The 22,951-nt window shown below is 46.8% G+C and overlaps 1 protein-coding gene and 1 long non-coding RNA gene across 2 annotated transcripts in view; both read left to right on the top strand.

Moving 5' to 3' along the window:
• LOC139103875 (uncharacterized) overlaps positions 1–3,404 on the top strand; it is an 80,160-nt gene extending 76,756 nt beyond the window's left edge. The window contains exon 6 of the long non-coding RNA XR_011545961.1: positions 3,246–3,404. This is a non-coding gene — a long non-coding RNA (uncharacterized lncRNA). The remainder of the gene's footprint in view (positions 1–3,245) is intronic.
• A 62-nt stretch (positions 3,405–3,466) lies between these two features.
• Positions 3,467–7,963, top strand: Hasp (Hig-anchoring scaffold protein). Its single transcript, XM_070658955.1, has 5 exons — positions 3,467–4,699; positions 4,866–4,996; positions 5,077–5,317; positions 5,453–6,272; positions 6,542–7,963. The coding sequence occupies exons 1-5, from the start codon at positions 3,913–3,915 to the stop codon at positions 7,788–7,790; spliced, it is 3,228 nt and encodes a 1,075-aa protein (XP_070515056.1). The 5' UTR covers positions 3,467–3,912; the 3' UTR covers positions 7,791–7,963.
• The last annotated feature ends 14,988 nt before the right edge of the window (positions 7,964–22,951 follow it).

Raw genomic sequence — 22,951 nt, 5'->3', positions numbered from 1 at the left:
CCGACACTCGTAATGGACGGAATTGTGAATTCAATTGCTTCTGAATTGGACTCGGTCGGTGCGTCTCGTAAGAGCCGGTCCAGCGAATGCAGCTTAAGGCACGTACCAAGCCGTGAAAGGAAGCTGCGTGGCGTAGGTGCATCCGTCAAATGAACGCGCTCGGTAGCCAACGCGTCGCGCACAAAGAGTCCGTCAGCGGCGGACGCTGCGCAGCGCGGCACATAAAGATCCAATGAGTAAGTGACGACGTGGATGCCTCCGCAATGCTCGAGAGTGCTCGAGATCGTTCACCGAAGTGGATGCTGGCAGTTAAAGAAAGTTTAAGTGCCAATCGGCGACGGGAAATTGCATTGGGACGTTTATCGGACGATAAGAAGCGATCTCGCCGGGATAAAAACGTCAAAGTCCCCGACGGTTAACAATCTTTTGACATTCTGGACGGAATAATTTAAAATGCATTAAACATTTTATTGGCAGTAGAAGGCGATCGATGGATTTAATATAATCTCGACGGTTGATAACGGCTCTAAATAAGAAGTATAAGATTAATGGAGTAACTGATTGTTTAAACTGTTGTTATCCTTTTGGCTTTTCTTTTTTTTTTCTTTTTTATTTTCCCGCGTGATAAATGTAGAAACTTACTCGGACGGGCAATCATCGGCCGTAAGCCGAAACGTCCGGTTGCAAAACTCCCCAGAGGCGTCTGCTTAAATCAATTTCATTCCGGTAATTTCGCCTCTTCTAGACCAACGCCAACTGGCGTCATTTGCTTCGTGATTGAGTGCGAAAGATTGCAACCGGATTATGCGCGAGCCGGCGAGTATGCATGCGCGCGATCGGAGTTCTGAAGTTCTCGTCCGGACGGGGAACGACCGTAAACCATTATTCCGCAGCGTCATGTGGACGGTGCGCGAATCGCAAAAGAACCGTCGAGAGGCTGAAGAGAGAATAATGGATTCGCGAGACTGGGGATAATGGTCGCGTAACGAGCTGCAGAATGAGCAGAAACGCGTAGCTTTCTGCCGTGAGCTTCGTTTTTTTTTTTTTTACGTACTTTTCCACATCCGACGAGATGAAGTTAATTGAAAAAAAATTCAAGTCCCGTGAATTTACGGCCGCATTTCTTAGACCTTTGAGGATCCCTCCAGAGCGAGGACGAGGAGCGGAGTAACTTTGCCAATCATGTTTCCTCATATTCTCGTACTTCCTCGACGAAAAAGATTTAATTTAAGAATGAATAATTGCGTAATGTTGCGAGCGATCGCGTGCGGAAGTGTTCGGGGGCTTTTCAGAGTGGTGGCGAACGAAGGAAGGGCGCGACGTCGTGTAAGGTAGAGACGCGCAACTGTAAACCGAGACTTTGATAGTCGGTTCTCGTTCTTAAAACTGGCGAGGCGTGCGCCGCCCACCGAGGACGAAAAGGGACATCCTTCGACGAGATCTGATACCCGGGTTTCTCACACGTGACATACATTGTACTTAAAATAAAAAAAAAGTTTTCTCGGTTTTTAAATTTTGATTCGTGCTCGCGATTAATTAATTTTATTTTATTTTTTTTTTAATAAAAGAAATAATTGAAATTATTACATCTTATCATTATATCAGAAAATAAAAGAAAAGAATATTTTTAACGATTGTTCGTCCAACGGCTGAGATCCACTGTTTATTTTTACTCCTTGTAGTCGTGCAGAGGCGCCACGAAGATGTCTTTGAGCGAGTTCTCCTCTTGTCTTTCAGCCACTCCCATTTTCAGCTACTGAGTTACTGGCACTCTGTCAATCCGCTCTGATACCTGCATTCAGTGTAACGGCCGTGGCACTGAAAGAGTTTAAAACGTCTTATTGAAAAAAAAGTTGACATTTGATCACGATGATATATTTAAATAAATGATCATAAATAGTTTACACGAAAAAAATATCGATAATGCCATTTGCATTTTATATATATATTATTTTTGTTAAAATAAAATTTTTCATAAATTAAACTATGCTCCAAACGCTAAATAAAATTATAATTGCATAATAAATTAACGAAATAATTGCAACGTATGTCGCGCGCAAGTCGCAGCTGTCGAAATTCTTGAGAGGATCATTTCCTTTTATTCAAATAAGAGTTAGACAAAAAAATGCCATTTGAATAAGACAAATGAAGACGTCTTGGGGACACAGTGCGAGAACGATGAAGCTGATATCCGAGATTGGAGTGAGGATCATCTGTAGTGTCGCTAGAGCGTCGAACCACACCGATTGATCGCTATCGTTATGAAGACAATGCCTGACACGGGCTTACTCTAACGATGACGCTTGACTTAGAGATCGGGGATTATCTTGGTAGCATGACGACTAACAAGCATAGGTGGAGGTAGGCTCGACTGCGCCCGATGAAAACTGATCCCTCGGCTGCTACCCACGCTCATACGAGGCGTGCGCGTATTTCTCCTTCGCTATTTAACGATACGATAGGCAAATTGTTACTATTCCATGCAAATTATTAAAATGCCAAATATTAAATTAAAAAAAATTTTTTTCAACAATAATTTTTCCAACTTTATGAGAGATTAAAAGAGATTAGAGGTGAACGATCTCAGATATCGTTTGAGCAAACAAATGTACTTGCTGCACGTTACGTAAAATAAAAAAAGAAAAGAAAAAATTTAAAGCGAACACTTTTAGAGAGATAATTCATATCCATTGTACGTTTTATGTTCAAGAGTTTAGGACTTCGCAGACTCGCAGGTAGATATGCATACTTAAACGTATAGTTCTCTGCCTCGAAGCGCCATGGCTCGTTTTAACACCTTTGCTTGGTGTAATTTTTACGACGCCGAAGCGTTTTCGCGGCGTCGCGTTTTTTGCTCGTTTCAGCTCCTTTCCCGAATGTCGCCTCTCGCGTGGATAATAATTTTAGACCCCTCGGGTACGCGCTCCGAGTTTTTTTTTTTTCCTCTTTCTTTTTTCCATTTTTTCTCAGCAAGCTGCGTTGTGCCGAAGCAACAAATAACGCGCGATGATAAAAATTTAGTAGCCGCTGATTACACGGTGCGGTGGAAGCTTTCCGCTTTAGGGATAATTCGCGATTTCTTTGGCTGTAACTTTAACGAGCGAGATTCAGGCGAAGGGAAGATTTATAAAGGCGAACGTTACATTTCAATCAGGAGTGAGTCGCGTTTTAACTTCGTCTTTATTCGTCATCCCATATGCGGGGAAAAATTAAAGTGATATTAACGTGCAGTATTTAATTTGCAGGCGCCGATGTTCTCTTTTACGCCGTGCCTGTTCCCGCATACGAAGAGCCGCTACGAGGACCCCGAGTTCCCGGGTAGCTGCGCAGCCTCCCCTTTTCATCGGCACGTTTCCTCGCCATCTGCTGGAAGCTGGGGAAATCAGGAGATGTATTGAACAGTCTGGATGCGCGCGACGAGATGCGCGAATATCCGCGAATTCCCGTCAGCGGGGGACCGCAGTCCGTACAATAAAGAAAAAAGCATCTAGGATAGAACGAGAGGAAGCGAGGTGGAGCCAGCAGGAGCGAAAGAGCGCTCCGGCAAGAGAGACCGACAGAGAGGGTCCCTAATCCTCCTGGACGCCGAAGAGGCGGACTCGATTAATAGTCGCGCTCGCGAGAGAAACAACGTTGTCCTCGGCTGCAGCTCGAGATGACTTCCGCAGTGCTCTGAGCGGAACTCCCGGAACGGTGCTCTTCGATGGACGATCGTGCGCACCTGAAGATCCACGGAATTGGCTGCCCGCAGGTCCCCGAGTAAGATGATTAGTTCGGGCGGCCAGGCGGTCATGTAAACGTCGTGTTCTGGTGCCGTGGTGTTGGTCCAACCGTCGCATGGTCCGATCGCTAGTATACCTTCAGTGAATTTATCGTGGGATTCAGAAATCTTTTCTTCAGGCCGTGGTCAGGATGAGACCGAGCTCGATCGTTCTGCTTCTTCTGCTCTGCGCCCAGTTTCTTACTTCGGAGTCGAAGCTTCGGCAGCAAGCAGCCGTCGACGACGACGACGACGACGACGATGAATGGGAGGACGACGACGACGACGACGACGACGACGGTGACTACCATCCGAAGACCGAGATCGACGACGACGGCCGTATCTATAAAAACCCGCGTAACTCGCCCTCTGCTATATGCCCGAGGGACGAGGAGCAGGCGGAACTGATGGGCCAAAAGTGTCTGCGAAAGTGCTCGACCGACGAAGATTGCAAGAGCAAGAAGAAGAAATGCAGATGCGACGGGGCTTGCGGAATGTCGTGCATTAAACCCGAACGCGAATGCTCGGTATTAACCGAGATTGATAACGGCGTGATGACGGTCACCGGCAGATTCTTTGGAGACCAGGCTCACTACGCCTGCGATACCGATTACTTCATAGTTGGCCTGTCCGAGAGAACGTGCCGCGCCGACGGCCAGTGGACCGGGACTAATCCGTCCTGCAAGAAAGACTCCGGCTCATTCTGCTCTCAGCCGCCAAAAATCCAAAACGCGCGGCATAATTCACCGCTGTTGCAAGTCACCTTCGATCTCGACAGCAGCGTTCAGTATTTCTGTAATCACGGGTACGTTGCGACGGGGGCGAAAAAAGCGAAATGTTTACTGATGGAAGGAGCTGCTAGATGGTACGGGCCGGACATCACTTGCAAGCCTCAAAACTGCGACGTAGCACCGGACATTTCCAACGGATGGCACTCTGGTAAGTTTTTTTATTTTATTTTATTTTATTTTACTTTATTTTATTATTTATTATATTATTTTATTATTTTATTTTATTACATATATAATATATATAAATTATAACCGATTTATACCACTAGCGTTTTGATACGAGGGATATCTCAATTATCGATTTTACTTTTAAGGGGAGTGTTACACGTACGAATGTCGCGTAACTTATCATTGCATCGATGGTTACGAATTAGTTGGTAAAGCGGAGAAGCTGTGCCTGGCGGATGGCACATGGACCCCGAAGGAGTTACCGCAATGCGTTCAAGTAAGAAGCTGAGAAATAGAAATAACGAAATTATTTTTCGGAAGCCAGTCGTGCCTAGACGTGTTCGATGTTTCGTGCAGGTCACATCCGTGCAATGTCCGAAGCCAGAAAATCCAGTCAACGGCAAGGCTGTCTACACCTCCTACGCATATAACTCCATTGTATCGTACGAATGCAAGTACGGGTATACTGTAGTAGGCGCAGCAACTAGACGTTGCGGTGCCGACAGAAAGTGGACTGGAAAGACGCCTACTTGCCAGGAAATCAATTGTGGTTTACCCGGTGTATTATATAACGGTTGGATTGAAAACATTGAAGCCGGTGCGTTATTTAAAATAAAATTGAATATCATAAGTAAGCGATGCATATTTTTATCTCTTTTTTTTTTTACGTTTAATAATGTCATATTTTAATGATTTTTTCTCTTTTCTTTTTGTGAATTTATCGCAAACGTAGGCACAGGCATGGGCGCCAGCATAATCTTCCGCTGTAAGGATCACATGAAGCTGGAGGGCAATACTTCCTCCGTCTGTCAGAAAGACGGCAAATGGCGTTATCCTCTGCCTCAATGTTTAGCGCCGTGCGTCGTTCCGCAAATTGAAAACGGTTACGTCGTCGTAGCGAGCCACGAGAGAGACCACATTAACAACGTAACGGTGGTAGAACACGGCGAGAGACTTTTGGTTACCTGCATTCAGAATTACGAATTCGCCGCCAACAGCACCCCGGTGTTGTGCAACAACGGTACATGGTCGATAGTACCGAGCTGCTCGCCGGCGCGATGCAAGCAGATGCCGAGAAGTCCGAAGAACGGAATGGTGATAGCGCCGAAAACGGATCACGGTATGAAAGCAGTTTTCAAGTGCAAAGACGGCTTCGAATTGATTGGCGGCGGACCGCTGAATCTGTCTAAATCCGTGGAATGTCGTTACGGCAAATGGATCGGCGATATACCGCACTGCATTCAAGTCTTCTGTCCGTTTCCCGGTTTTATCGACCATGGCAAGGTCTTTTTAGTGGGCAACATGGGAGTATACGATTACAGGCCGTACGTCAGAAAGATCGCGAACAACAAGCAAATAATGTACGACTGCGATAAAGGTTACGTTCTTGACGACGGGCCTTCCGGTGCAACTTGCATAGGTGGTTCATGGAGCCCCAAGGAGTTGCCGAAGTGCATTCTTGGACAGCATCCTCGACTCAGATGGAGCAGGCGACGCAGATCAGTGGACAACGATAACGTTACTCTGAATTACAACGTCACTTTAAATTACAAGTAAGAATTTATGAATTGATAAAGCACCGCCGAGAGCAATTTATAATTGAGCGCGTATCGAAAATAATTTACATTTACAAGTTCTACATTTCATATTTATATAAATATAATTTTAATTTTTATAAATATGACAATTATGAATATTTTGTAATATTAAATTTATTTTGTTTAACATTTAAAATAAAATTGTGAATTTTTGTATTAAAAATAATGTAATATTTAATGGAAGAAACATTGCTGAAAATTATAATTAAATATCTGTGTTGTAGAAAGTTCATCGATTTCTTCCGCAAGGTGGGCAAGAAACTTCTACATATGGAGATGAACAGAAGTCGTGAACATTCCAAGCATAAAACGGAGGTGAAACTAGCGTCTATCGTTGGCCACCAGAACAACACCAATACTTCCAATCCGTCAACGTGGAAGGTGCATGCGAGTCATGGCAATAAATCTCGTTTACGAGAGGAGAGAATGATCGATTTTCTGAAGATGGTGTACAGAAAATTACAGCGCATGGACGCCAGACAATCAAATAACTCTAGTAATAATACCATGCACGATTTGCTAAATGCGATGAGCAAGAATTTCTTCCACGTAGACCTCGCGGAGTCGCGGCGAAATGGCAGTAAAGCCCGTTCAGATTTCGAGATACGCAATCAAAGGGAGTTCATTAAATTGAAGCGGGAATTCGAGCGGATCATGAGATTCTACAACAAGTCCATACGCTGGAATGAGAAGCAGAATCGAAAGGATGCGAGGAGGAAAGGCCTGTCGCACGCCGAAAAGCGGAAGGACAAGAAGAAGCACAGGAAGAATTATTACAAGGGCTTCTACGAGTTCGTCAATAGTTACGTTACCGAAAAGCTGTCGATGCTGGAGGCGCGTAACGCGACCGAGGAATTGATCAAGAAGATGAACATCGACAAATTTACCGTGAGGAATGGTACGACTTTTACGGTCGGCGAGATGTACGCATTTTTCAAACATATCATACAGGATAAATTGAACTCGACGGAGGAAAGCGTAACCGTAGAGCCTAGCACGGCACCGGCGCCGAAGGCCGCGTCGTACGGCAATCAATCATCGACAGCCCCGAGTAACGACGTCGCCGTGCTGGACAACGAGATTCCAGCGAAAGACGGAGCGCCCAAGCACCGCAGCAAACGGATACGAAACGCGTCGGAGGAAACTGGCGCCTCGCGCCAGAAAAGGAAGCTCCTCTCAATGAAACCGACCGGCGTGGACGATCAAAAGAAGTCGTCGAGGCCTGCCGACGACGCCAAATCAAAACAGTTCACTTTCGACGAGCTGCAGGCGCAGCAGCAGAGCCGTTCAAAACGGTTTCTGCCACCTTCCGAGCTGGATAATCAAATATTCCTCAAGAATTTGTATCTCAACGCTTACGAGGATGAGTATCGAGCGAACGTGAAGCGATCCGTCGACCAGATAAATCGCACGACCGGCTGGTTCTCCTCGAGGAGGCGCAAAGGTAATCTCGGCGTGTACGAGATCAATTGAGGAAATAATGTGTTGTGATATTAACGGAATTTACTAAGTTATTTACCGATATCAATCGATTTTAGGTGAAATATACACTATATATATATATGATAGTTATAATCGTTGTCCCTCGTCGATACGCACTGTAACGTGTATCGCGCTTTTTGAAAAATAAATCTTTTCCATGCAAACGTCCGTACATCCACATTTCGACCCTCGAATATTGCGTAAATAAATTGTCAATAAAAACCAAAAGAAAAAAAAGAAGAAAAAAAGATTAAATTATCCTTCCTTTGCATTTAATTATATTTTACAGATAGGATAATCACATACATATTCGACGAGAGAACGAAGGTAAGAAAAATCAGATCGAGCACGTCCTACATTACGCAAGTTTCAAGCGAGCGTGCAAACACCAGGTCTCGCTCCTCACAGCATCCCGATGTAACGAGACCTGCAGCGTTACGTCACGATATCATAAAGTTTTTACCAAATTATTTATCTCGCGCGCGCTCCGCACAGTGTCACGCAAAATTACACGGCCGATTCGATCTCGGTGCCGCGAGTACGATCATAAACATTTCCCAATTGCTGCCGCGGTATCTCCCGATCGGGCGGGTACACCGTGACGGCGATTATGCCACAGCGTCGTCGTTTGCCGTTAGCGCAATTAAGCCTAAAAATAAGCGGAGGCCCGAAATGAGATCAAGGGGCGCGGTCGGGCGGCCGAATAATTCGCGCGGCACGCGGCGGCGACGTTCGGTTCTCACCTGTCAGTAGCGGCGCTGTCATTAATTACGGGCCAATTATAATTCGTGAACGCTCGCGAAACCGTGTACGATGTTATCGCGCGGCGCGCACCGCGCTCGTTAACATGTCCACCGTGACCGTGCCGCTTCTCGGAAATAGTGTTAAATCGATTAATCGCGACAGCCCCGGAGCATTCGTCGCGATAAGAGCACCGTACGCCGAACGGATACCCGCGATGATAGTACCGTCGTTAAGAATCCGCGCGGCTGTCAAAGCCGGGCGAGAGATTAAATTCAAATTCGACTAGTCGTGGCGATTTGAAGCGGCGAGATTTCGCGCCGAAGGCGCGTTACATTTTAACGATCGGCGAGTTATCGGCCGCTGACTAATGACATGGTTTAGAGCACCGTCGAGATGTTCTAAAGAAACGTCCTCCTACCTCCGTGCGCTTCGACGGCGTACAAGGAAAGGCAATTCCGCCGGTTAACGGGACCGCGCGACAAACACCTCCGCGATCATTTTTCCAGGTGGAAATCCGATAAATACTCGCCGAACGACGCATTTGAATTTTAAATGCCGAACCGCGTTAACTCGTCGAGAGAGGATAAACCGAGGGGGGAACTGGTCGGAACTGGTGAAAATCGATACATCGGGGGCATTGTTCTCTTGCGTCTGTAAACGGCGAACCATTAGAGCGCCTGCGCTTAACGAAAAGCTAAGCGAGAGAAAAATAAAAGTGCCGGGGCACGCACGACTAATTCACTTAGACTGGCGCGTTCCTGGCGTTATTCCAGCTCATACGGCGATGATTACGCGGTCAGTTGACCGGTGCTAAATGCGCTAAACGCGAGGGAGCTCGTGGTAAGTGGCTGGTTCGACTCGGTATCCATTAGAACCCTCTCACGCGCAACCTTTGGCATACACGGGCAGCTCATCGTTAGAACTCTTAAAACTCGTTAACGACGAATAATGGAAAGCACGTGCACGTGGCAAGGTATCGCGAAATTGTTTCGTAATAAGAATCGCATCGGAAAAAAAAAAAAAATTGAGAGACGTAACGTTAACGTGACGGTGCATTTGATCGTTCCGCGACGTCGATACTCTCGCCGCGCTAGCTCGGCGAAATAAAAACGCCCGGAGGTATATGACGTACTAATCGCGAATCGAAAGTAATAATTCACCGACAATTAAGATATTGTCATTGCGATCAGAGAAACGAAGAACGATAGCCTCGAGCGTGACCGATTATTGCGGCCGCAATCGATCACCCACTTCAGGCACTTAGGAGGCTCTTCTCAGAATCGGTTCTACGGCAGTCTCGCGTTTCACCACCGTCGTGTCCGTGAATCGTTCCGTCGCAGTCGCATTCGCGCGACAATACGAATGAAGTCGTGCTCGGTGGCAGTAGGCCCCGGAGTAACCGACGATAATCTCGTTGAAAGAAGAGTTAAGCGGCGTCGGGCTTCCTGCCAATTCAACTTGCCAAGTGTCGCCTTAGATCGCAGTCAATGCCGCTGCGAAATTGCTCGACGGCTAAAAGCTCAATGAAACCTACCAGTATTTCAATCGAGGATTTCCCTAGATAACCCGCGCTCGGTTAGGCACGGCAGGAACGCCATTGTCAGGTCCACAAGTTTGTGAATGAAAGCTGGCCCGTGTCCGACCTCTCCGTTCGAACAGATTAGAAGAATTTGACGGGGGGGGGGAAAGGGGGTGGAAAAGGGTTCTGCCGTGCCTTTCAATTGTACGCCGGATGGACAATTGACCGGTAAGGTCAGTCGTCAAGACTTTCCGCAAGTAATTCCTATTTCCAGCATCCCGGAAACGTTCCACAAGCCCGTCGCCTCTCCACGAAAGTTCCCTTCTCTGAATATCTAACTTTCGCGGGTGCACGAAACTATTTGTTGTTTCAACATGCGTTTGAGATTACTCGTTGCTCTGAACAAACGATGGTACTTCGTGGGAAGTTGCAAATATAACGCGAGAGTGGAAACTAGTTTTAACGTTTGATCTCTCAAAGCAAGCCGTACTACGTCGCGGCTCAATTCGTAAATTAACTCCGCGGCTCTGTAAATTCTGCGGAAATTACCACGCCGTCGATCATTTGGTTTATTAATCACGATGAAAATCGATACGCGGACGTTAGAGAATGCACGACGCGAAGCAGCATAGTGGCAAAGAATAATCATGCTAATAGAGCTGTCAAGTAGCTCATATATTCTGTATAAACGATTAGTCGCTCGGCTACAGAGGCTTCCTGTTCCGATGCACGTTGATAAGTGGCGTTGCGTTTCACACTCCGTGTAGTTAATCACGCATTCCGCGAGCAGATTAATGTAACGTGTAAATCAACATTAAAATTACTTTTTTTTTTTACGCGCAACTTTTACGCTGACCTTTTAACGCTCCCGAGTAAAATTTTCAGCATCGTCGATGTATTTTATATCCCGCGGTGGAAATTTTCCGACGGCCGTAAAAACTTTCAGTAGTTATTATAATTCTTTCCTTTTTTTTTTTTTTTTTTTAAAGTGTCTCGCGCCTCTTTAAAATTTCCCACCTGGCCTCGCCGGCGTATCGCAAAGAGCATTATAATTACCGATGCAAAAATGCATACCATTGAAATGTCGAGGCATATAAAGATCTTAAAGCGACCTTGTGCGATCCTTCCCGCCTTCATCGTCACCGGCTAGACGCATCACTCGTTCCGCCGAGCGTCATTTGCGCCGCGCTCTTGGAGGCGTAGGAAATTAGCCAGCTGGCAGAAGCAAAGCCCGAGATTATGACACTTTCCTGGCGGTCTTCGTGTATCGAACGACGACTGCCACGGGACATCTGGCGACCTCCTATCGGTTCTCACCTTCCAGAGGAAGAGATCTTTGCCCCTGGTCGCTCGCTAGGTGGCCGCGCTTTTGCCACTTAACGCGCTTCGCGGCGTGTCTTTCTCTCAAACGCTCGTTTCCCATGCCGCTCTATAATCAGCCGTGCGTCTTGCTCATTAGCACGTCTTTTCGGCGAACCGCGGATTTCAATGAAACGCGCTGGACGGCGCGGATCGGCAGTCTGTGCCGCACGCGAATCGCATTCGTAATCACCACTCAGTTGAGCATATGAGACTTTTTTGCCGTGGGCGGTGCGAAGACGGCTTAAGCAGGTGCCGTGACCATAATCGACCGCGATCACACGCTCTGGGTGAGATCGCGTCGGGCAAATTAAATCGGACCAAGTGGCCTGGCCGGGAGACGAAAAAACTCACGAGCAAAGCATACTGCGTAAGAATGATGGATTAATAATTGGCCGGCAACAGTGATTCGCCAAATCTGCGAAGTTTCGCCAGATTGTGAATTAAATTGCATTAAACGAGGAGCGCATTAAAGAGTATTACAGATAATGTTCGAACTGATACGTTCGTTCGTACGGTCTTAAAAACTTTCCACGAAATTTGGGACGTGTACAGTAAGTCTCATTTTCGTCTGCACGCGAAATCTTGCGCTCGTGCATGTGGCACATTAAAAAGAAAAAATTTTTTTTTTACTTAGTACAATTATACGTTCCAGTGGCATACATTTAGATGTTAAAAAAGAAATTTTCTTTTTTTTTTTTCTTTTTAATAGAAACACGTTACTTCGGATAATTTATAATTTTATCGTTATCGTTAATATGTTTGAGAGAAAATTTCGTAAAGCCGTTTTCATCTGCTGTCGATCTGTTAAGTTTATTAACAGCTCGCGCGTATATTGCTTTTATGGTAAACCAATTAAAAGAGACATCCGAAACGCGCACGGTATCGGCCGACTTGGATCCGCAGTCGTCCGATAAACGGGAAGAAAGCGGATAATAATGAGAAGATTGGACATCGGGGTTTCGTTTCTGTCTCGGCGCAGATTTATCGAAGCATCGCCAAATATGGGTTTCGCACCTTGCTACGCCGCGTGTACGCGAAGAGTAATGCCGCTGTCCCACAAACTGCAGATTTCGCGCCTTGGCCCATCCGTTTAAGGTATCGTGCTTACGGGCTGATTACACGCTGGTTAATTTCAATAACGAGAGTCCCGCACACCATATACATATATGAATTTCGGGCCGAGAGAAGAACCCGGTACGGCGCCACGGAGAAACACGGAAACAAACCTCTCGCGCATTACTTGCAGGTTTCGAGGTCACTTCTGTCAATGTAAAGAAATTAACCAACGAAAGGCTTCTCCGTGCTCGTTACGCTGTCGGCAATTAAACATTTTCTCTCCCGGCGTGCCTTCTCATTACGCGGAAATGCGCCGGCGACGGTCTTAGGAGCCTCGTGAACGATGAACCTTTACTTTATTGCGCCCGGCCGGCCCCGAGATATCGAACATCGGTCGTAAAGTTTTCGCCGGACAAGCCAGAGGAGTCTCGACCTACAAAAGCGTGCCTCGTTAAAGAGACCTCGCGAATAATTGACTCTTTTTCGGACGGCGCGACGGCCGCTCGCGCGATACCGTTGAATAATCGATCAAGTTGTAGCGGCCCTTATACCCCCCTTAACCGCATAATGACTGCCCACCGCGATGTATAAATGCTCCGAGATCGGCGCTCGTGGATCGCCAGGGTAAAGATACTCGCGAATGACGGGCGAAAACGGAGTTAATCACGTGCACGCTGCGGTACGGCGCATGAAAGCGAGCGAGCGAGCGATCCTCTTTAATTGACACGTCCGCTTTCCCGTTGGCATCGCGGCCGAAATTGAATCCCTTTGGCCGCTGCAAGCAACGACGATGTCGACCGGATACAATACAAAGACCGTCAAAGTACTCGCGAGCTCGTTTCACTCCGCGTGTCGATATTAAACTCGTCATTTACATTTATTCGCGATTTTCATGACAAGAGCGACCGCTTATGTTCGAATCTCGTTTTACGGCTTACTCGGCGGCGCGTTACGCGAGAGGATTAACCCGGCGAAGATCACAGCGCCGTAAATAATTCCGAGTCCTCTGAGATAATGAGATAGATCCAAATTCGCCGACGTTGCATCCATTTGGATACGAGCGGACGAATCTTTTTTTTTCTTTTTCTTTTTTTTTTTTTTTCCATTCCCGACCGGACGGATTTCTCGTGGGTCTCTCATGGATCACGGGATTTGAAAATGAATTAAATCCTATCGCGTGAGGCCGTTTCAATTCGAGACGCGTTTACTCGCCGGGGAACGAGCCCGGCCGGTGGTCTCCATTCGCATCTCGCGTAGAAAGCACCGCTTATTGTGGACTGCTCCTTGTGAATTCACTCTCACTCTCGCTCCATCTCGCCCTGGGTCTCTTTCGCGCTCTCATAGTGCCGGGTCTCTAAGCGCGGTGGATCTTTTTATAACCGGATTTACAGGCACACAGGTGGCACGGCTAAACGTGCACGTAGGGGTGAGGTGGACATTGTACGATTCGAGATTTGGATTGCTTCGAAATTGCAAGCGGGCTCCTGAGGTGGACGCTGAACGCGGCGATCCCTGGACCGAGATTAAATCGGATTCGAATTAAATTCGCGGTTATTTGCACGCGAAAGGAACGGTTTTACATGATTGGCATTTCACGCGGAAATAATAAACGCGTGACTTATCATTTTAATATATTAACGTTATATTAATTAATTTTTGTAAATACTTTTGTCGGTAATAATAAATTACTGCGGTTTACGCTTAAAAAAAAAAGATAGAAATTAATCGTAATTAATTTTCAATTCGAAATCGTACAATTAAACGCGGCAGTAAAAAAATTCATTTCTAAGAAAGACGCTATTGAGAAGAAAAAAAATAAAAAATCTGCGGATGCTGCCGGCTTTAATTCGAATTAGATTAGATCCAATTTATACCCAATTAACTAGAACGACGATATCTTCTGGATAGACTGTTCCGCTTCGAGTTTCCAAGTATATATTTCGAAGTTTGAAAGGATTCCACGTGAATTGGTCACGCCGGGATTCAGAATTGATCCACCCTCATCGTTGATAAGTATTGCCCTGCCTCTCGAAGCAGCCGGGTACCATTTCGAACCAAGGACGTCTCGATCTCTCTTTTCCGGGGATTGGAAAGGAAGCGTTCTCTAGTATTACGGGCGCGCGAGAGGGTGAAACGGCCGTGGAATTTCTAATTCGGAAGCGAGCCAGCCGAATCTTTTTAATCGAAGTATATAACGATGCCTTGTGCTGGGCTGCCCGACGGGGCCACGATGGATCTAAACTAACGACCGACAACGTGATCCCCTGTCTTCTTCTCGTCGTGAACGAACTCCTCGCGCGGCGGGTCTATCGTGGGGGAGGTCTGAAAGAACGCGTTGTCTTAGACGGCAAATGCTGCCCGTCACCGTTCTCGACGCTCTTCATCAACGAATAATGATGAGTCTTGTACCTTAAGACAGCGCGGCAATGAATAGCTCGCTTGTAGGATTTTGTGGTCATGGGGAATTTTTATTATGGAGCCCTTGTACGCGCGTGCTATAAATATCGTGCGATTTTGGAGGGATCCTAAGACAAGTATTGATTCTCGACAGGAAATGCTCGAAACCGCACGCGAAGATGGCTCTTTAATCGTTGCGTAGTCATCACTGCATCTTTGAAATAAGAATGCTATCAAAAATTCATAATTTATCATTCATGTAGAAATTTTAATGTAATTCGTTACTATTTATATAATAATTTACAGTGTCTAGACAGTTATGCGTATAATTACTGCATCAGTTGATCGATGAGGCCTAAGAAAAATTTATCTCCTTTTTTTATTAAACAATAGATCATACCTCACACGTCAATACGAATTCATCAGGCTGCTGGATTCCGTTTTTAATTTTTTTTTTCTTTTGTTTTTTCTTAATAATGTAATGCGGAATTCCAGCTGTCGGCGAAATGTTTATGGGCGGTGGAAGGAATATTTCTGACAAAAATTTCGTTATAGTCCGTCGGGTACGTAATGTAAAATAAAGCTTTAAATTCTGTAGAACATATTTTCCGCCGCGGCTGGATCGTAAAATCTCGTCGACGTGGCTACAAAGTGGCGGCGATGGTCCGCCATCGAAGGCGCTAATCGATACTCACGACCGAAGAGTAACGAAGGATTCGCTTGTGACCTCTGACCCTTTTAGTGCGGCGTTACCGTAGGTGCGATTTAACGACAATGCTACTAAAGTAGCGTGCGCCGAGATAACGAAGTAATGAGGATAAAATAACGTCGGCGAATGTATGATATCCGCTGAAAGAACATTAATTGCTTCACGAAATATATGATTTTTTTTTTCTCTTTTTACAAACGTAGATAAATGGCACCAGATAGCTTTACGATACTTTAGCTTTAATTTACTCTATTTTTTTAATGCCTATTCTTTTTATTTTAAATCAATTTATTTGATAACGTTTTACACAAAGGGCTTTAAAGAAGGCAGCGAATTTGAGTCGTCCTTTATCTTCGCGCATATATTATAATGTATAACACAACCGTGTATGTGTGCGCGCGTGAATTCACGCACGTACAAAGGGAGAGGAAATCGCGAAAGGATTATTTTCTCCAATTCGCGCTTCTTTCTCGGCGAAGGACGTCAAGTCGGTGGAATGTTTCTCGCATCAGCAGCTCATGTTGTCCTTCCTCATGGTCCAGGGGTCGCTCAAATTATAATTCCTCGATCCGGGAGGGGAGTGGACCGCGGCAGGGTTCGCGGGGATAGGCAGCGGAAACTCTTCTGTGGTTCCAGGAGAGGTGGACAAAATAGTCGCTACTTGATGGCGACTTAAGGTGATTTTGAATGGTGCCTAACGACTTCGAGCCGCGTCATGGGGCCCTGTATACGACTGCCGCGCCAAATAATACGGAGTCACGCTGGGCAACGTGTCCCGATGTCACGATGGTGAACGGCTACGGTGAAGATAATGTCCTCCCACACGGCCGTCAGTTCGCTATTCCGTGGTTCTTAACCTCTCACCCCACCACCGGGGGTGTCTTTTTTCTTAAATCTCGCGGCGTCTCGCATAATGAAGCTCGTCGGGCCAGCGCGCCGGATGCGCGGCGGAGAACTTTATTGCGAATTAATGTTTTTTTTTTCTTTCTTTTTTTTCCCTTTTCTCTCTCCCCCTCTCGGTTTCTTTCGGTGGTATGCGGTTCTACCTGGCTCGCGATTCAAATGTCACTAGCCGGGCTCGATTAATTGTGCACCGACGCGTGTGTCCACGCCTCCGCGTGATAAATTGGTTCCTACCTGCGGTCGGTGGGAGTCGAGAAGACGTTTCATTAATTAAATTCCCCGATAAGCGCTTAACATTACTTAACGGGCAATCGCGTAGCCTATTAACATTTATTGGCAAACGTAGCCTCGGCTAAAATTAAATGCCTAGGTTTCGGAACGAGCCTGGTTCTTTCAGACGGTGCCGTGAGGCCGAGTCGTTACGCGTTATTACGCGCAATAAATCACGCTTCGGCCGCGGAGTTCATTTCGTCACTCGCTTAGCAAACGGGTTAATCAATTTAGTTTTGGCAGCCGGTGCTATCTTAACGGTTTATCTTCGGCGTTGATCGGCATCGACGGTTACGAAAGCAGTGCGTTACGTTAAATTTAATATTAAACGCGCGTACCCGTCGAATCTCCACAAAGCACGCCGCGATCATCAATATATTCCCGTCGTATGTCGTGTGTCTCGCCGGAAACCGCCGCGGCGATTCAGTTGTTTTAGGATCGCGAGGACTCGAAGGTGCCTGACTCGCAAGAAAAGAGCCCGGAGGTGGACTCGGCGGAGGATGGCTACGGATGGCGAAGTTTGTTTTTATTGGGCCGAGGGGGGAATCTTCATCGGCGCGCGATTCCTTTGACGGATGGTCGCCCGCATTCTCTATCTCTCTCTCTATATATGTCCCTCTCTTTCTCTTTCTTTAGAAAAATAATGATATCCCCGGGCGTGACGACCGAAGTCAAGGATTGGCTTTAGTCTCGGCACGTCCAGTCGGTGACGTGGCTCTGAGAAAATAATCGCGCTTTCCAGTATTTACAAGTATCTCACGGAATATCGTGTACCAAGCAAATGCACGATTCCGTCTGGCACACAAGTTTATTTTTCAACGAGGAGTCGAGAGGACTCACTTGGTCCCCTTGCGCGTGACGTGACTTTCGGACCTTGGGGGCCGGCGGGATCGTATTCTTCTCGACCTCGCGCGAGCACCACGTATTATAATGTTTTCTCGAACGCTGTAAGATTACCAGCGGGAAAAATTGCCTTCTTCTTTTTATTTGCCGTATAACCTTTAAATATTTTCCTTTCCCTTAACGCGTTTAACTTTCTTATCGTTGTTTGTTCTAGCAATTACTATTGCTTGATTTGTGAAATCATAACGTACGGAGAAACGTTTCCAGGATACAGCGAGACGGGAACCTTTTCGTTTCAGTGATACTCGAAAGTACAGCGTTACCAACTATTCTTGCGTTATAACATTTTCCACGCGCGAAGAACATCTGCCTTGTACCTGAAGTCGACGGTACGGAATTCCATAACTAGATACGAGAAATAGCGGCGGGTAAGAGGCAACAATATATAGGATATGTAGGAACAAAGAGAGGCGCGTACGCGGCTCTGCCACCTGTCCCATCGTCTAAGAATAGAGCAACGTAGCAGCGCGAGAGGAGCAGCATCGTCGGCAAGATGCTGCATGCTCGCCGGGTCATGCGCCACTTTTCTTTTTCCTTTTTCTCATCCTTACGCCCTATCCCCGAAGGCAAGAGCCGGCCACCTTTCTGCGTCTTTGACCATTTCCCTCGCATTAGACGGCTTTTTTTTTTCTCTCTCAAGTTGCACGGTTAATGACAGAAAAAATCAGATAATAATCGCTTTCACCTTACGGGGCTTAACAGCGGCTTTTGAACAAACGGTCTTTGTCGTCGCTAATTACTATTCGCTGCTGTCATTTGGTATAAAAAATTAAAACGCGTGATTGCATTTGCACGATATATCAAAAGATAATACTTGAGCGAGATATTAGAATGGAGATTGTTCTAGTTGTGTTACAGTTCGATTTGTGAATTATTTTACTGTACTTTACTATGCATTTTTTTTAATTATATTTAAAAAATAAAATTAAATAAATGAAAGTTAAATCTGACTGCTTCAGAAATTTTTTCATATAATATATCTCTACTATCCAAAGGCTTCATTATTATTTTATTAGTTTTTATTTTGCAATTCGAAGGAAAACATAACGTGCAGCTCTACGATAAAAAGATACACGTGCACAACCGGCTCTGATCCACCGGCAGACCGATAACCTTTCAAATCCCTTCGGCGTCGAGGATTTGCAATTTTTACGAGCCATAATCTTAACGAATCGCTAATCCCGCGGAATGACGACTATTTTTCAAAACGTCCTCCTTTTTTTTTTTCTTTTTCTTTTTCCCCACTCGTTGCGAAGTTTCTTCCACCGTCACGGGCACGAGAAATCTTACCGTCGCGAATTCGGCGCCGTATATTCCTTATGGCCCTATATATTCGGGGGACGAGTGGTATTTAAGTCTTTGTAATCCGGCAAAGTTTTGCGGGGGAGCCGAGCGGTGAGTCATGGCAGGTGCTGCTTGAAGAACGAAGAGAAGACGAGGCAAGGACCGCGTTCTTCGCTCACAACGAGTGCATCTTCCCCCTACCCTCGAGCTTTTCAACCGTTTAATGCTCCAGTATGAGCATCGCGACAATGTGGAGCCTTGCATTATTTGCTACCGACGTTTTATTCAACAGTTATACCTTTTTTTTTCGCCTCGAACGTGCTCGCAATAATCAATCATACGCGTGATAATCACATAATTGATAATTTTAATTAAAAAAATAATTTTTTTTAATTTATTTCAGATTAACAAACGCGAACGTCTACGTTTTCTATGATTTAATTCGAAATATTGAAATATACTTTTGATAGACTTTCCTTTATCGGACGATCGAATGCTTCTATCGCAGAATAATAGATGCGTTTTGAAAAATGACCAGAAACAGGTGTCATTTATTTTGATTATCTCCATTGAGACTTTTACAGTCTGTTGGGACTGTGGCAGTCGTTTGCCGTACGAGGGAACAACAGAATGTCAAGCGATAGTGAATACCGATTTCGCACAATCCCGCGGACTCACGATGACTCGGATGTCGTACTTGAGGCTTTTTCATGTACTCGAATCTTTACACGCCTCCATCGCGATGCCGGCCTATGGACGGGTATATAAATTACGCTCTCGTGAGTGGAACCGCACCGTGACAGCAGACAAAATACTCGGTCCCGCGTGGTTCCTAGATCGACCGGTGATATCTTCACTAAACGCAGTGCCACCCAAGGTGTTAGTCAGCCCGAGATGGCACGGCTAGATAGACGACACCGTCCTCATCGCATTAGCTATTTTACCGTTCAAGAGATGCACCTTGAAAAATATAAAAGACGGGAGGGGGGAGGGAAGATATGAAATGCGCGATCTTGGCAAGTAGGTGACAATGACGTTGCGAGCGTCGCCGAGGCGGTCAAAAAAAAGGAATCGAAAATCCTCTGGGAATACTTCAAACGTCGGGAAAACAAATTTTCTTTTCACGTAGACATAAATGCATAAACGATGCGTAGCCTCCTAATAATAATTTTTATAATTTTCGCGATAAAAGTAGTGAAACGTATCGTCAATCCTGGCTGCGAGACGGCAGCGAGGCGATGCTGCAATTCGTATCGATTTATCGCGGTACTATACGTATATAGCGATTATTCGCGTAAGTATACAATGTAATAACTACTGGCAAGGCAATGCGGGTACATTTAGAATCCCGCTCGCGATGTGGGCAGTTTTAATTCGATATCACGCGTCGGCTTCGTGAAGCGGCAATCAGTCTCCCACGTACGGCGTTTTTTTTTTTTTCTTTTCTTTTTTTTGTTTCGATCGGTTTTGACAATAGTCGTTAACATCGCATGGGGAAAGGCGCTTTTGCGTGCGCGTCCGCCAGCACGGCGGTGTCGGTAGCCGCGTTGAAACGGAAAGGGAACGCGCTTTCAGAAGCAAGAAAGAGAATGGGCACAGGTGCGGTCCCTGACACGCTGCTCGTGCCGCAATGAAGCGCAATCGTATGCGCGTACCCTACCGTGATTGTCCCGGGAAAGAAGAGGGCGAGGAGAGCGGAAGGCACGCGAGAAAGAAGAGAAAAGTAAAAGATGACGAGTGGCATCCGCGTGTCAGCGCGCCGCGCCGTCGTTTGGTGAAACCGTTCCCGTTTCCTTGCGATTCATCGCACGTTGACGGTGCGCGGAAGACAGAGAGCGATATCGAACGGAAGAAATTATCTATTCGAACGGAATGACGATTGCGAATTTGTAACGTCGGAGAAACGCGATATCCCCGTGGATCCCATATGAAATAAATTACATCGGCCGCTGCTGCCGCTGGTTAGGTTGTTACTGCGCTCGTGCCGTTTCGCAGTTGTGATTGCCGGCTCGCGCCGCGATTCCTCCGAGAAGAGAGACGTCGCGAATCGCGGATGAGAGCGACGCAGGCACGAAGATCGACGGTGAAGTAGAACTGGAAATGGTACGGGAGATCCGTGAGTGGCAAAGGTGTTATCGTGCAACCGTTTCTCGTGGCGTGTCTGATCGACGGAGGCTCTCGGTATTCACCTTCGTGCTCGCCTACCACGAAGGTAGAAGCCTTGCAGCCTTGGTACTTCAGTCGCGGCGGAAGGAGAGGAGAGAAATCCCGGCGAACTTTATGACGAGCGCGCGTGGAGAACGCCGCGCGCGAAGAGGATTCTTTAACCTTTAACACGCGGCGGCGCGCCTCGTTTCTCGATCGCGATCGATCGTGGAATGCGTCCCGGGGTATCCCTTCGCGTGTACAAGTGGAAGGTCTTGTTGCAAGATCGAGGTAACGTTACTCCTGCCGCGAGGCTTATCGCGAGCGCTTCGCTCCGCCGTGTACTTCGCGGTAGACCGAGTATAGTACTTCATTTCACAATTACAACTTGCTATTTTTGCTTAATTCCACGGTTGCTTTTTTAATGCCCGGCCGAGGAACGCTATATCGGCAGCGCCCGATCCCTCGATTCCGCGCGTACGCGCTCGAATTAAGGAAGGCCGGCTCTATCGGATCGCCACGATTAATCTTGCCACGGACGCGGTAACGTAAAAGGAGAACGTAACATTAGTTCGATAAAAGGAATGCGCCTTGAGAAACTCCGAAGAGGGATTCCTCGAGCGGTACCGCGCGCTAATGCGCCCCCGCGCTCATCGCGGTCGCAAAAAACGCTGAATCCTCGGCGGAGGGCGGGAGAAATAGAGCGAAAACGAGCGGACGGAGATGGCCACGGGGCCCGTAACCGGGGAACAATGAGGGAGCCGCTCGTGACAGCCTCCGGTGGAACGCGCCCGTGATGTATGCTCGGTCAGAGCCCCGCAACGAGATGAAGTCTGATTGCACTCCCGCGCACTCTGCATGCCCATTACAACTACTGTTAAGCGGCAGCTGTTTCGATGCGCGGCTTAACTCGGGACCGCACCTCGGCGCACGAATGATGAACAGATAGAGAAGATATTTAAGAAGATTTATGAGCTCCCGGTAATACCTCGGGGCCACGGGACCGTGGCGGTGTCATCTTCGCGTCGGCACGGCGGAATTCAGAGCTTGAGTGCCGTTGTTACCTTAATTTCTTTTTTTTTTTTTTTTATCAAGTACGGACGGTCTTGCTTACTCGCGCTGCTCGAAACGCGACGCTTAACATTCGTTATGAACGCAGTCTGCTCATTTTTCCGAGCGAGCCGCATTTCGCGAATCCTCGTCGTTCTAAATTTGTCACGGAATATTAGCGATGACCGAGCGAAAAGAAGCTCTTTACGACCGCGAAGGAGCACGAACGAAAGACTTGTGGACCTTATTTCCTAAGGGCGTCTTCTATCTCTCTACCTTTGGTAAAGCACGTCGCCGGTGAGGCATAGACGAGGCGTAATCTAAGCCATGCGAGATCCCCCTCGCTGCACAAGCCCGCCACTCATTATCTCGGCAAGGGAGACCGGTCGAGTGGGGCTTTAAATCAACGTCCCTTGCGACAATTAACTTGCCCGTGTGAGTGAATAGGGGTGGTGGTGCACCTAGCTCAGAGCCAGCGCGACCGATCGAGTGAATCACGCGCGCCTCCACCTGCCGGAGCGTGACCTCTTAATGTGTACGGCGAGAGACGAGGCCGCCTCGACATCGGCGCGGACACCGGCGGGAGGCCCCCTAAAAAGGAGCCCCTTCGCTCCTCTCGTATCAGCAGATGCGTCAGATAAAACATGAAATCATTCTGCCTCATCTGCGGCGCTTAATTAAATTACGCGTCGGACTAACTTTGAACATTTCGGCTCGAAATTACTTTCGAATTAATTCGCAGGTTTTTCGACCTTATTAAATCACATTTAAACGGACTGCCGACGGATTAATTATATTTTAGAGGTAATC

Source organism: Cardiocondyla obscurior, linkage group LG07, assembly GCF_019399895.1.
Source record: "Cardiocondyla obscurior isolate alpha-2009 linkage group LG07, Cobs3.1, whole genome shotgun sequence".
Taxonomy (NCBI): Eukaryota; Metazoa; Arthropoda; class Insecta; order Hymenoptera; family Formicidae; genus Cardiocondyla; species Cardiocondyla obscurior.
This window is presented reverse-complemented; position numbering and strand designations above follow the sequence as displayed.

Coding starts and splice junctions, on each gene's coding strand:
- Hasp (XM_070658955.1), top strand. CDS start 3,913: ATGAGACCGAGCTCGATCGTTCTGCTTCTTCTGCTCTGCGCCCAGTTT. Junction 4,700..4,865: donor TTCCAACGGATGGCACTCTG/GTAAGTTTTTTT, acceptor TTTACTTTTAAG/GGGAGTGTTACACGTACGAA. Junction 5,318..5,452: donor GATTGAAAACATTGAAGCCG/GTGCGTTATTTA, acceptor TCGCAAACGTAG/GCACAGGCATGGGCGCCAGC.